General features: G+C 44.8%; 1 protein-coding gene across 1 annotated transcript in view; it reads left to right on the top strand.

Annotated features, from left to right (window-relative positions):
- The window catches only part of LOC144499221 (voltage-dependent calcium channel subunit alpha-2/delta-4-like), a 422,353-nt gene that overhangs the window by 49,690 nt on the left and 357,561 nt on the right, over positions 1 to 15,102 (top strand). The window contains exon 9 of the mRNA XM_078221339.1: positions 6,589 to 6,739. Coding sequence (XP_078077465.1) covers positions 6,589 to 6,739 — 151 coding nt within the window. The remainder of the gene's footprint in view (positions 1 to 6,588; positions 6,740 to 15,102) is intronic.

The following is a 15,102-nucleotide window of genomic DNA, read 5'->3' on the forward strand; positions in this document are numbered from 1 at the left end:
AGTTGCTGGATAGTCTTTGGGGAATCAGGAGGTGAGTTATTTGCCGCGGAATCCCCAGTCTCTAACCTGGTCCTTTAGCCACAGTATTAACATGGTTGGTCCAATTAATATTCTGGTCCACGTTAACACCCAGGATTTTGATAGTAAGGGATTCAGCGATGTTAATGTCATTGACTGTCAAAGGGAGATGTTTAGATTCTCTCTTGCTGAAGGTGGTCATTGCCTGGCCCTTGTGTGGCCCAAACCCAAATGTTGTCCTGCTGCATGTGGCATGGATATTTCATTATCTGAAGAGGTTTGAATAGAAATAAATACTACAATCATTAGCAAACATTCGCATTTTTGATCTTATGTTAGAGGGAAAATCATTAATGAAGCAGCTGAAGGTGACTGACTCCCAAATTGATACCTTGGAGCTGAGATGATTGGCTTCCAACAACCGTAACCATCTCCCTTTATGTTGGTATAATTCTAGCTGTGAAGAATTTTCCTCCCTGTTTCCATTAGTTTCAATTTTACGAGGGCTCCTTAATCCTATAGTTAGTTAAATGCTGTCTTGATGTCATTCCTACTTCACCTCTGGAATTCAGCTCTTTCATCCATGGTTGGACCAGTGCTGCAATAGGTATAACTCAAAAGTTCACTCTTTGGCACCGCCTGACTTAACTGAACCAATTCCTGCTGGCACATAATTCTAGATTTGTCAATCAGGATTTGAAAAATTAAGTTATCTCATTGTGTAAATGTCTCCTTCCTTTTTACATTGCATGCAATTAGCTGTGAATGGGAAATGCTGGTATTGGAAGTGCTTGCTTCAAATAGACATTTGCTTAATTTAAATATATGCTGGGTGAATACACTCTAAATGCTATTTCTAAATTTAATTTGTGCAGTAATCATGGGCATGTGAAATGGAGAACGTTATTTAGCTTGGTCATGGTAAATACTCAGGCCTGGCAAAGGATCAGTACTTTTATTTAATTTCTTGAACATTTTTGTTTTCTAAAATAAGTTCTCTGCTGACATTTACGCTCTCATGAATCCCCATATCTGCAGTTTTGCATAAAGAAAGTCATGCAGATAAGGCTGCATAAAAAGGTCACTTCTGGTATCCACACACCATATGTGTATGACAGCACAGTGGCACACTGGTTAGCACTGCTGCCTCACAGTGCCAGGGACTGGGTGTAATTTCGGCTTCAGGTCACTGTCTGTGTGGAGTTTACACATTCTCACCGTGTCTGCGTGGGTTTCCTCCGGGTGCTCCGATTTCCTCCCACACTCCAAAAATGTGCAGGTTAGGTGGATTGGCCATGCGGAATTGCCCCTTAGTGTCGTGGGACCCGCAGGGTAAATACGCGGGGTTACAGGGATAGAACCTGGGTGGGATTGTTGTTGGTGCAGGCTCAATGGGCTGAATGGCCTCATTCTGCACTGTAGGGATTCTATGATCTACAGGCTAGGATAAAGACACTTCACTTTGGCAGATGATTCATACTTCTTAGACTCCTATTCCCAAAGAAAGTATGTGAGTATAACCAATGACATCATTATGATATTATGGTGAACAGTAATGTTGCATGCTTCCTTGGAAGCCCACTTCTAAAAATTCATATCTGTCAAAGAAACTTTCTCAGGTTTAATTATATTAATTCAGGGAACATAACAATTGCATCCCCTGTGATCTAAGTTGGATCCTCCTCCATCTCTTTAGCTCCTGCCTTATTTTCATATACTTGCTTTTATCTTCATTATTCCTTTCAAACCTGTAGGCCACACATGGTATTTTCTTCAATTTTGTTTTATTCCAATCTCTTTATCCAAAGTAACCTGACTTCTTCTTTGATAGCTAATTATTTAATTTAAACCTTTCCAATCTATTTGGTAAAACATTCCATTGTTAATTTGTGGTTCTGTGTCAATCTTTCTTTCCACTTCACTGCAGGTAGCTCATTTCTCATTGCAAGTTTTCTAATATTTGTCCTTAGATGCTCATTCACATTTAACACACCTATCTGATATATTTCATTTTTCATAACTATATCTAGCAATGCCTTTCTCCCCACTGACAGTGTGGCACAATAGAAACATCTATGTTTCTTTGGAACAGTAAATGCAGATGGGTGCATACTGTCCTGGTAATGGGTTTGTCACTGGCGACTTTCTCTACTTTGTTATGTCCAATCTTCCAGTGGCACAGGGATCCACTTGATGTTTCAGAACTTACCATGCCAAATTTTTTGCAAGTTCATCAGTTTTAGCTTTTTCAGATGGCTGTCAAAAGTGATTAACTCTTTTTCGATTAAACCACCTGGGCAGTGCTTCATCTGAAATGACCATCTTACTCTCACGCTTCTATTTCTTATCTTGGTTATTATTGCTTTCACAGTCTGTCAAGGCATCTGCTTTTCTTTGCGGAATTCAGAGCAGATGATCCATCTCGGCCTCCCACTGAGGTCCCCAGCATCACAGATCTCAATCTTCAGCCAATCCGATTTTCTCTATGTGATATCAAGAAATGGTTGAAGGCAATGGATACCGTAAAGGCTATCGGCCCTGACAATATTCTGGCAATAGTACTGAGGATTTGTGCTCCAGAACCAGCCTCTGCCCAAGCTATTCCAGTACAGCTACAACATTGGCACCTACCGGCAATGTAGAAAATTGCCCAGGTATGTCCTGTTCATAAAAAGCAGGACAAATCCGACCTGGCCAATTACCGCCCCATCAGTCTACTCTCGATCATCAGTAAATTGATTGAAAGTGTCATTGACAGTATTATCAAGCAGCACTTTCAGCAATAAGCTGCTCACTGATGTTCTTTTTTGGTTCTGCCAGGGCCACTCAGCTCCTGACCTCATGACAGCCTTTGTCCAAACATGGACAAAAGAGCTGAACCGAAGAGGGGAAGTGAGAGTGACTGCTCTTGACATTAATGCAACATTTGATTGAATGTGGCTCATTAAAATTTTTTCATTTCCTCATCCAATAGTGGGATAAAAGGCCCCACAGCAGTAGCAGTTTCTCTGTGATAAAATTCATAGCTGTTTGAGTATAGAATTTTGCTTGAGTTTCCTAGTTATTGTTTGGCATTTAATGTATGACTTTCAGCATTTCAGGGCTTCCCTGGAAGGTTTTCCTGAGGATCGGAGGGCAGTGTTCCATCATTTGCAAGGCACTGATTCTCCGCATCTGCTCCATAGGGGATAGTCTACTCTGCTAGTGGGACCTCCTCCTCTGAAGAAGAGAGGGCAGGAGGGCGAGGAGGCAGGATGAGTGAAAGCAGCATCCTAGGTAGAGACCTGCAAGAAGAGAGGCATGGGCTTGGTGCAGGGCCAGCATGGAGGCCAAGATGGGAGGGGATGCCCAAGACACTACGATCTAATGACTACCTAATGGCAGCGCACCAACTACCCGCAAATGTCTGAAGTCCAGTGTGGCAGAAGGCTGCACCTCTTCAGGGACACAATGACATCCCATTGCGCAATGAAATTGTCGAGGGAAGCCAGGTGGAGAGAGCACAAGGGTTTGTAGCGATGGCTGGGTTGCCCTGGTTCTAGGGTGCGATAAGCTGCATGTGCATAGTCACAGGGTGCCAACAATGCTTGAATCTATCATCAAGGAAGAAATAGCGAGACATCTGGATATAAATTGTTCCATTGGTAAGATGCAGCATGGATTCATGAAGGGAAGGTCATGTTTGACTAATTTGGTGGAATTCTTTGAGAACATTACATGTGTAGTGGACAATGGGGAACCTGTGGATGTGGTGTATCTGGATTTCCAGAAGGCATTTGACAAGGTGCCGCACCAAAGACTGCTACATAAGATAAAGGTGCACGGTGTTACGGGTAATGTATTAGCATGGATAGAGGATTGGTTAACTAACAGAAAGCAAAGAGTGGGGATAAATTGTTTTTTTCTGGTTGGCAATCAGTGACTAGTGGTGTGCCTCAGGGATCAGTGTTGGGACTGCAATTGTTTACGATTTACATAGATGATTTGGAGTTGGGGACCAAGTGTAGTGTGTCAATTTGCGGAGATGACACTAAGATGGGTGGCAGAGCAAAGAGTGCAGAGGACACTGAAAGTCTGCAAAGGAATATAGATAGTTTAAGTGAGTGGACGGGGGTCTGGCAGATGGAGTACAATGTTGGTAAATGTGAGATCATCCATTTTGGTAGGAATAACAGCAAAATGGACTATTATTTAAATGGTAAAAAATTCCAGCATGCTGCTGTGCAGAGGGACCTGGGTGTCCTTGTGCAGGAATCTCAAGGAGTTGGTTTGCAGGTGCAGCAGGGAATTAAGAAGGCAAATGGAATTTTGTCCTTTATTGCTAGAGGGATGGAGTTTAAAAACAGCAAGGTTATGTTGCAGCTGTATAAGGTGCTGGTGAGGCCACACCTGGCGTACTGTGTACAGTTTTGGTCTCCTTACTTGAGAAAGGATATACTGGCACTAGAGGGGGTGCAGAGGAGATTCACTAGGTTGATTCTGGAGTTGAGAGGGTTGGCTTATGAGGAGAGACTGAGTAGACTGGGGCTATACTCATTGGAATTCAGAAGAATGGGGGGGAGATCTTATAGAAATATATAAGATTATGAAGGGAATAGATAAGATAGAAACAGGGAAGTTGTTTTAACTGGTGGGTGAAACTAGAACTAGGGGGCATGGCCTCAAAATAAGAGGAAGCAGATTTAGGATCGAGTTGAGGAGGAACTTCTTCACACAAAGGGTTGTGAATCTGTGGAATTCCCTGCCCAGTGAAGCAGTTGAGGCTACCTCATTGAATGTTTTTAAGGCAAGGATAGATACATTTTTGAACAGTAAAGGAATTAAGGGTTATGGTGAGTGGGCAGGTAAGTGGAGCTGAATCCACGAAAAGATCAGCCATGATCTTATTGAATGGCGGAGCAGGTTCGAGGGGCCAGATGGCCTACTCTTGCTCCTAGTTCTTATGTTCTTAACAGGAGAACTGGAAGCTTTCATCAACAGGAAAGGGTACCACTTGATGAATGTGCAGATTGTATGTGACCACAGGAGACAGTTCCACAAGTCTGTGCCCATTATCTAGGGAGCTCATATGATTCATACATCTTCGGGCATTCCCAGGTACCAAGGCTCTTTGTGGTTCCTGCAAGATTGGGCAGATGGCTCCTAGGTGACAAAGACTATCCCTTGAAGAGGTGGCTGATGACCCCACTCTGTCACCCAAGAACTGAGGCAAAGGAAAGATACAACAGGAGCCATACATCCACAAGAGGTGGAGAGGACCTACCTCCAGGCTGCCCAAAATGCGCTTCCGATACCTTGAATGATCCAGGGGATCATTGCAATATCCGCCAGAGCATGTCTCCCTCATAGCTGTCATGTGCTGTGTCCTGCACAATTTAACTCTGACAAGTGGGAATCTAGTAGAGGCTGAGGAGAGTGAGGCAGGACCACAGGGCATGGAGGGTGATTCCAGTGATGGATCGGAGGATGAGCCGGAGAAGCACAGGGTGAGAATTTTGAGGAACATTCATGGGGGCAAGTACACGAGGGCTTTGATCCAGCCAACCTTCAGCTGTGCATTCAAGGCTGACTCAATCCAATGACAATGTCTCAATCACAATAATACTTTCCTTTAGAGCCCAACCCAGGAATCCTGCACCACACAAAGCCCTCTAATTAAAAGCCTGTGCAACACCTGGGCAATGTTCAAAGCATGCAGCCAATCCAGCTCATTGAGTTAAAGAAAATGTTTATGTGACTTCACATTAACATCCAAATATTCCAAACCTAACTAAAACCCTGAAGTAATAAGTGCAAATAATGTCACCCATGACATTCCTCTGTTGAATTTAAGGTGCCTTAAACTTATGTCTGTGGGTGCTGTATCTTGGTGAACCCCTCTCCCAGCCACTACGCTGGTGTTGGTATTGTCGTGGCGGCCATGATGACCCTGGTGGGTCTCCTCTGGCCACTGGTGTCTGAGTTGCCTCTGGTTGGGAAGGGGCATCCAACCCCTTGGCTGGGCACTCCTCTAACATCTTTGCATTGTCAGATGCAGCGGCCACTTGCAAAGGGTGGAGGTACTGCTGTCCTTGTTCAGAGTGCCCTGAAGGAACCGATAGAGACAACAGACAGCTCGGCTGTCAGTGTGGGGTGCGTCTGCACCTCCCTGCTCACCATTGATGGAGACAGGCAGAATGCGGGGGTGGAGCACCAAGATACTACTGGGGGAAGTATATTTTTCTATTTTGCATATGATGTCACTGCCAAACATTTAGAGGTCAAATGTAATTTAGGCTATCTCCAACTCTGCCAGAGTAATGTGACTTAATCTTGACCTATACTGCAACTCAGAAAATGCCTCTGCCTGCACCAATGTGACACCAGCTATCCTTGTGATTTCACCAGGAATTAGGTTGTGACCACCTAAACTCATTTCATTTCAGACCTTTACATCTGGTTAAGGGACAAGGCTTCCATTTTTAAAATTTGAACCAGATTCTATGATAACTCGAAAAATGAAAAGATTTGTGCTGACTCATTGCAGCACTGAGTCCTGCTGTTAGTAATTTCTTTTTGTTCCATGTGCAGGTATATTCAGGCTGCAACTTCCCCAAAGGACATAATCATACTGTTCGACATTAGTGGCAGTATGAAAGGTCTCAGATTGACGATAGCCAAACATACTATCAATACCATCCTGGACACACTGGGTGAAAACGATTTTGTCAATATTATTGCTGTAAGTATAGTTTGAAATCCTGCCTCTCTCTTGTGTTTGCTGAACGTGATACCTGTGCATTTGGTATTTAAGTATTTAAGAGTCATAGAGCAATTTAGTCGGTCTCATTTCCCTGCTCTGTCCTGTAGGCCTGCAAGTTTATTTCCTTCAAGTGTCCATGCAATTTCCTTTTGAAATCATTGATCCTATCTGTTTCCACCATCCTCTTGGGCATCAAGTTCCAGGTTATTACCACTCATTTGATGTATTTAGAAATGAAGGACCTAGAAAGTTGAATATACCAAGCTCATTTTTCATGCAAGAGACAGCTAATAATGTTCCCAGGGCACACAATAAAAATTTGCAATTACCCCATTGACATCTTGCAGGTTTGTGGCTTTCTGACAGCAGTCATGATTTATTCATGCAGCGCCATAACTTCAGACATGATCTGCAGCTATTGCTGCTTGCCATCGTGGGCTATTGAGCTAATAGAATGGACCCAAGATAATAATAGAGAAAGAGAAATATTTCTACTTATGCCAGAGCCAAATTTAATGAGCAAGCTAGTGGAAGGAGCACTAGTCCTGCAATTACTGGGTTGTGGGGGAAGCACAAGTCCATATCTGTGACATTGTGGGAGCAGAAAGTTTGATTGGAGCCAAGGTGCACCATGTTTTGCCTCAGAAGCACGTAGGCATAAACTCACACAGGTTTCAGAGTGTGCTTAAAAAGTGCTATTCTCTCCGTGGCAGGCATATCTAAATCATGGAGTCAGCATCAACCATCCCAAAGTCTGTGATCCTTGAGAAGGTACTCAATTACCTAAAGATACAGTTTTTCCAGGATCTGTTGATTGAGGCAAAAATACTTGTTTAAAGGAAAACTGCTGCATTGAGATTGTTTGTGGAAACCTTCAGTTATATTTTGGTATTTAATGCATAATTTTTAAAAATCATGGTGATATTCAGGATACCTTTCACTAATTCTGCATTACTTTTTGGAGAATATTATATCGACCAAGAAAGAGGAGGCAGTGGCGTAGTGGTATTGTCGTTGGACTAGTAATCCAGAGACCCGGGGTAATGGTCTGGGGACCCAGGTTTGAATCCCACCACAGCAGATAGTGGAATCTGAATTCAATAAAAATCTGGAATTTAAAGTCTGATAATGACCGTGAAACCATTGTCGATTGTTGTAAAAACACATATGGTTCACTAATATCCTTTAGGGAAGGAAATCTGTCGTTCTTACCTGGTCTAGACTATGTGTCTCTAGACCCACAGAAATGTGATTGACTCTTAAATGCTGTCAGAAATGGGCAATAAATGCTGGCCCAGCCAGTGAACCCCCACATCCCATAAAAGAACAGCAGAAAAGTAAGTCCTCATTATAAGTGAAACAACTTTATGTGAATCATGGGTTCTCAATCAATATTAAAGCTGGAGTTTGGTTCCTGTGGACATTTCTTGTCCAGAAAAAAACAATGTACAATCTTCATAGAATCATAGAATGCCTACAGTGCAGTAGGAGGCCATTTGGCCCATCGAGTCTGCACCGACCACAATCCCACCAGGCCCTATTCCCGCAACCCCACATATTTACCCTGCTAATCCCCTAACACTAGGGCCAATTTAGCATGGCCAATCAATCTAACCCACACATCTTTGGACTGTGGGAGGAAACCGGAGTGCCCAGAGGAAACCCATGCAGACACGGGGTGAATGTGCAAACTCCACACAGACAGTGACCCAAGCCAGGAATCAAACCTGGGTCCCCGACGCTGTGAGGCAGCAGTGCTAACCATTGTGCCACCATGCCGTGGTTGAAATATGGTACCATACATGTGCAATACTGTGCATTCCTAGCTGAAATAACTTGCAGAATAAAATAAATCACTTAATAGAACATAAATACTATATCCATTCAAATTAGATAACACAAAATCACTCAGATAAGCCCTGAGTTGCACAGCTTCTGTATCTGATCCACCGCACTCCTGAAATTCACCTCAATTTTTTGTTTGCTTTCATTTCTAACACTGTCTTTTTTTCCTTTCCAATTCTGTTTCCCTCTCTCCCTTCCCACTTTCTCTGTCCCCCTCTCTCCTTTTCCATTCTGTCCCTCTCTTTTTCCTTTCCCACTATGTCTCTCTCTTTTTCCTTTCCCACTCTGTCTATCTCTCTCCTTTTGCACTCTTTTCTCCTTTCCGACTCTCTCATTCTCCCCTTACCTTTTTCTCCTTTCCCATTCTATCTCTCTCCCTTTCTCTCCTTTCCCTCTCAGTCTCTATCTCTCTCTCTCCTTTCTTACTCTGTGGATACAATTCTCCATTTTCTTTCTAGGTGTGGTGGCAGGCAGTTCCGGTGGCACCATTCCCACTGGCTGGAATAGCATGAATCCGTGCCCCATTCTGTGCTTGGAGACTCAGCAAGCATCTTATCACCTTGTTGGCCCAGGAGTAATTCAGCCAACTGTCATCAGTTAGCGGATTCAATGGTCTGGGAACCATTAGTAAACGCCAGTCCAGCACATTCGTATCACTCACTCCAGCTCACCTGTCTTTGTGGGACCAGGCAGGATGTCCAGAACATAGGGGAAAGGCTAGCAGCCTCAAGAAGAGACTGATTCAGCCACCATTCCCGGGAGCCTTGATTGGTGGAGTCTGGGTGCAGAGGCATGTTCTCTATTCAAGGGAAGGCATCAGGAAATATACCAACCTCACCTCTCTAGTCACAGGGGCTGTTACCCAGTGCCTGTAGCACCATGCAGTGCATGATGTGGATGAATTATTTCATCCGCTCTACCAGGGTAATTCCTCTCTCAGCTCCCTCCACTATAAAACTGACATCATGTACCCAAACAGTGACTCTCTTCATGAATCTCATGCATCCATTAATGGGGAACACATATTCTCTCACTTTCACATCACCACCATCCCATCTGTCATCTTGGTCACATTCCATCCTCTTGTCCTTCTGGGCAGGGCTCACCTCTTTGCATGGCCAGATTGTGAAGGAGACAGCAAACTTTGATTTGATTTACTATTGTCGCATGTATTAACATACAGTGAAAAGTATTGTTTCTTGCGCGCCATACAGACAAAGCATACCGTTCATAGAGAAGGAAATGAGAGAGCACAGAATGTAGTGTTACAGTCATAGCTAGGGTGCTGAGAAAGATCAATATAATGCAAGCTAAGTCCATTCAAAAGTCTGACGGCAGCAGGGATGAAGCTGTTCTTGAGTCTGTTGGTATGTGACCTCAGACTTTTGTATCTTTTTCCTGACGGAAGAAGGTGAAAGAGACAATGTCTGGGGTGCTGGCTGCTTTGCCGAAGCAGCGGGAAATGTAGACAGAGTCAATGGATGGGAGGCTTGTTTGCGTGATGGATTGGGCTACATTCACGACCTTTTGTAGTTCCTTGTCATCTTGGGCAGAGCAGGAGCCATACCAAGCTGTGATACAACCAGAAAGAATGCTTTCCATGGTGCATCTGTAAAGGTTGGAGAAACTGTGATCATGTGGGAAACCCTCTCTGGTGAGTATTGTAGAGAGCCACCTGGTCCAGGCATCTGAATTGCATCTTTAGAAGTATTATGATCTGCTCTATGAGGGAGCATGTGGAACTGTGAACAGCTCCTTGGCATGAGTCTGAGGGTGATGCATCAGAGTCATCGGCTACTGTCTTTATTTCCTGCAACCATCCATTTGACATCCTGGATTCAGTCATTGTTGTGGTGGAGATTCCCACCCTCCCCACCAAGCCCACCATCTGCGAGGTGCCAAAGTCACACATGGACCTCTGCCTACCCCATCTTGCAGGCACCCCTTTCCAGTAAATGATGTGGTATCCCTTTGATCCCCCTTTTTGTGAACATTTCATGCAGCATTGTTGGGGTCCAGCTTCCCTACCTTGGTCTTCCCTCTGCCTCACATTGTTCATCACCCCTCATCCACCTCCTTGCACTTCTTCCTTCCATTGTGCCCACTCGCCCTCCCCCTCTCCTCTTCCACCTTTGCACAGTCTCTTTCCAGGTTGCCCCCTTTGTCTTTGTCAGTGTACCCTCACCTTGTACCCCATCCCCAGTCAAACTTTGGTTTGTGCGAGTGGAAGGACAATGCTTTCCATAAAGACCAAAAGCTTGCTGGTCTTTGTGGCAAGCGCTTTACAACAGTGCTTGCCATAAAGATCAGTTCGGCATGGAACTGGAGGGCATTAGCTGGTCTGCCCCCTGCAAAGTGGTGTTCAAAGCATCAGGAATGATGCAGGTAGGCTATGTATGTTACACTCACCTCAAATCTTATGCGAATTGAGATCCACCTGTGCACATCACCTTTTTAAAAAATGGGTTTGAGGCCACTGTGATTTCTCGCTGGCATGACGCAGGATTGGAAGGCCTGATGAGATTTCTATGAGCAGCTGTTTTAATGGACATTTATGAGATGAAAATTAATGCAAATGGCGTTCATGCTACCAGGCAGCGGCAGAACTGATCTCCCACCATTGGGAGAATTTCAAACTATTTTTAAGCCAGTAGGTTTCCCACTTTTCGGCTCCAGCTGAATTCTCCCCTCTTGCCTTCCACTGGACCCACTGGGGGCAGAATGGGAAAATTGTGTCCCGTCTCCCCCCAGGAGAAGCGAGTGGGCCATGGAAGGAGCTCCATCCCCCCACCTGGGTTACTCACATGTTAGTGACCAGCAGCTTCCTGTACCTGTCCATGGATTCATGGGTCCGGATCATGGATCTTGGTTTTGCCCCACAGCCTGAACCTCTGATAACTACAGTGGTGGCTCTATTATTAGGACATGGTGGTAGCTGGTCCAGAGATCAGCAGGAGGTAGGGGTTGGGTGGAGCCAGAGTGAAAGTGGCAACATATATTTAGAAAATGCTGGAAAATCTCAGCAGGTCTGGCAGCATCTGTAAGAAGAAAAAAAACCTGATGTTTTGAGTCCAGATGACCCTTTGTCAAAGCTAAAAAACATAGAAAGTGGGAAATGTTTATACCTCAGGGTGGGGGAATGAAAGATGAGTCACAGACACAGAAACCAGGGGAAAAGGCTGCTAATGGCAGCCCATAGAGAGTATAAAGAACAAAGAACAAAGAACAATACAGCACAGGAACAGGCCCTTCGGCCCTCCAAGCCCGCGCCGCTCCCCGGTCCAGGATTGAATCCTGAATCCAGGATCCCCGCCCAATTTTCCAGCCTATCTACATACCAATATCCTATCCACCGAGCTGTCCCTCAGGGTGTGAATGGCCAAATGGCAGAAAAATTGAAATCAGAGGGTGAGCTGTTACAGATGAAGATGTGGGGGGAGGGGAGACCATCGAAGAGATATATATCGCACCTTCGGTCTGTGCGCAATCAGAACCCTGATCTTCCCATTGCTTGCTATTTTAACACACGATCCTGCTCCCATGCCCACATGTCTGTCCTTGGCCTGCTGCAATGTTCCAGTGAAGCTCAACACAAACTGGAGGAACAGCATCTCATTTTCCAGCTAGGCACTTACAACCTTCTCAACGTCGAATTTAACAAGTTCAAATGATTAGCTCGCCCCCACCTCGACCCCTTTGTTTTCATTTTATTCAATTTTTTACTGTTCTCTACCTTTTATTTCTTTATTGTCTTTGTTCATTTTTCTTCCCCCCACTCTTTCCCCCTACTTTATCCCCCTTTCCTTACCTTCTACCCCCTTTTTCTAAATTTTACCTCTCCTCCACCCATTCCCACCCCCACATCTTCATCTGTCACAGCTTACCCTCTGATTTCAGCTTCTCTGCCGTTTGGCCATTCACACCCTTTATACTCCCTATGGACTGCCATTGGCAGCTTTTTCCCCTGGTTTCTGTGGCTATGACGCACCTTTCATTCCCTCACCCTGCGGTATAAATATCTCTCACTTTCTATGCCTTTTAGCTTTGAAAAGGGTCATCTGGACTTGAAACATCAGCTCTTTTCTCTCCCTACAGATGCTGCCTGACCTGCTGAGATTTTTCAGCATTTTCTGTTTTGTTTTCAGATTCCAGCATCCACAGTATTTGCTTCTTAACATAAATCTAGACTTGGTTGAGTGGTAGGAAGCAGAGGGTGATGGTCGAGGTATGCTTTTCTGACTAGAAAACTGTCCAGTGGGGTCCCGCAAGGACCAGTGTTGGGGCCCTTGCTGTTTGTATTTTTGTAAATGATTTAGACTTGAATTAGGAGGGTTGATCAGTAAGTTCGCAGATGACACAAAAATTGGTAGGGTGGTAAGTAGTAAGGATAGCCTTAGATTACAGGAGGATATAGATGGGCTGGTCAGATGGGCTGATCAGTGGCAAATGGAATTTAATCCGGATAAGTGTGAGGAGATACGCTCGGGTAGGACAAACAAGACAAGGGAATACATGATGAATGGCATGTCCCTGGAAGGCACCGTGAATCAGAGGGACCTTGGTGTGCATGTACACTGGTCCCAGGTAGCAGGACAGGTGGATAAAGTGGTTAAGAAGGCATATGGAATAATTGCCTTTATTAGCCGAGACATGGACTATAAGAGCAGGGAAATTATGCTGGAACTAGATAAATATTGATTAGGCCACAACTATTGGTGGGGGGAGTCAGGAACTTACTTCCTGAAAGGGTGGTGGAGGCAGAGACCCTCATAACATTTAAGAAGTATGGTGATTTCTCCACCATTTCTCCATTTCTTGATTGATCACTGAACTAAATCTGTTCTGCCAGTTGAAGATCTGATATGGTTCTCATAATGTAATGATGTAACAGGCTACAAGATGAAGGCGTGTAAAATTGCCGGCTCCAACATACCCCTCCCTGATGAGCTCAATGCATTCCACGCCCGTTTTGAGCAAGAAGTCAGCGAGAGCCTGCCCTCCACCCTGGAAGCCCTGGATGAACCTGTATCTGGGGTCACCATTGCAGATGTCAGAGCAGCTTTCTTGAAGGTCAACCCATGGAAAGCAACCGGCCCGGATGGGATACCTGGACGTGCACTCAGATCCTGCGCGGATCAGCTGGCGGAGGTATTCACAGACATCTTCAACCTCTCTTTACAACAATCTGAGGTCCCTATCTGCTTCAAGAAGATGACCATCATCCCGGTACCTAGGAAAAAGCAAGCAGCATGCCTTAATGACTATCGGCTGGTGGCTCTGACATCCATCATTATGAAGTGCTTCGAAAGGTTAATCATGACACAAATCAATTCCAGTCTCCAGGACTACCTAGATCCACTATAGTTTGCCTACCACCGCAACAGGTCCACAGCAGCCATTTCCCTGGCCCTGCACTCAACCCTGGAACACCTAGATAACAAGGACACCTATGTCAGATTCCTATTTATTAACTGCAGCTCAGTCTTCAACACTATTATTCCCACAAAACTCATCTCCAAACTCTGTGGCCTGGGCCTCGGCTCCTCCCTCTGCGGCTGGATCCTGAACTTCCTAACTCACAGACCACAATCAGTAAGGATAGGCAACAACATCTCCTCCATGATCATCCTCAACACTGGTGCCCCACAAGGCTGTGTTCTCAGCCCCCTACTATACTCCTTATACACCTATGACTGTGTGGCCAAATTCCCCTCCAATTCGATTTTCAAGTTTGCTGATGACACCAGAGTGGTGGGGTAGGATCTCAAACAATGATGAGACAGAGTGCAGGAATGAGATAGAGAATCTGGTGAACTGGTGCGGCAATAATAATCTTTCCCTCAACATCAACAAAACGAAGGAGATTGGCATCGACTTCAGAAAGCGTAAAGAAAAACATGCCCCTGTCTACATCAATGGGGATGAAGTAGAAAGGGTCAAGAGCTTCAGGTTTTTAGGTGTCCAGATCACCAACAAACTGTCCTGGTACCCCATGCCGACACTATAGTTAAGAAAGCTCACCAACATCTCTACTTCCTCAGAAGACTAAGGAAATTTGGCATGTCAGCTACGACTCTCACCAGCTTTTACAGATGCACCATAGAAAGCATTCTTTCTGTTTGTATCACAGCTTGGTATGGCTCCTGCTCTGCCCAAGACCGCAAGGATCTACAAAAGGTCGTGAATGTAACCCAATCCATCATGCAAACCAGTCTCCCATCCATTGACTCTGTCTACACTTCCCACTGCCTCGGCAAAGCAGCCAGCATAATTAAGGACCCCCACGCACCCTGGACATTCTCTCTTCCACCTTCTTCCTTCAAGAAAAAGATACAAAAGCCTGAGGTCATGTCCCAATTGACTGAAGAACAACTTCTTCCCTGCTGCTGTCAGACTTTTGAATGGACGTACCTTGCATTAAGTTGATCTTTCTCTACACCCTAGCTATGACTATAACATTACATTCTGCATTCTCATTTCCTTCTCTATGAATGGTA

Source organism: Mustelus asterias, chromosome 9 (assembly GCF_964213995.1).
Source record: "Mustelus asterias chromosome 9, sMusAst1.hap1.1, whole genome shotgun sequence".
Classification (NCBI taxonomy): domain Eukaryota; kingdom Metazoa; phylum Chordata; class Chondrichthyes; order Carcharhiniformes; family Triakidae; genus Mustelus; species Mustelus asterias.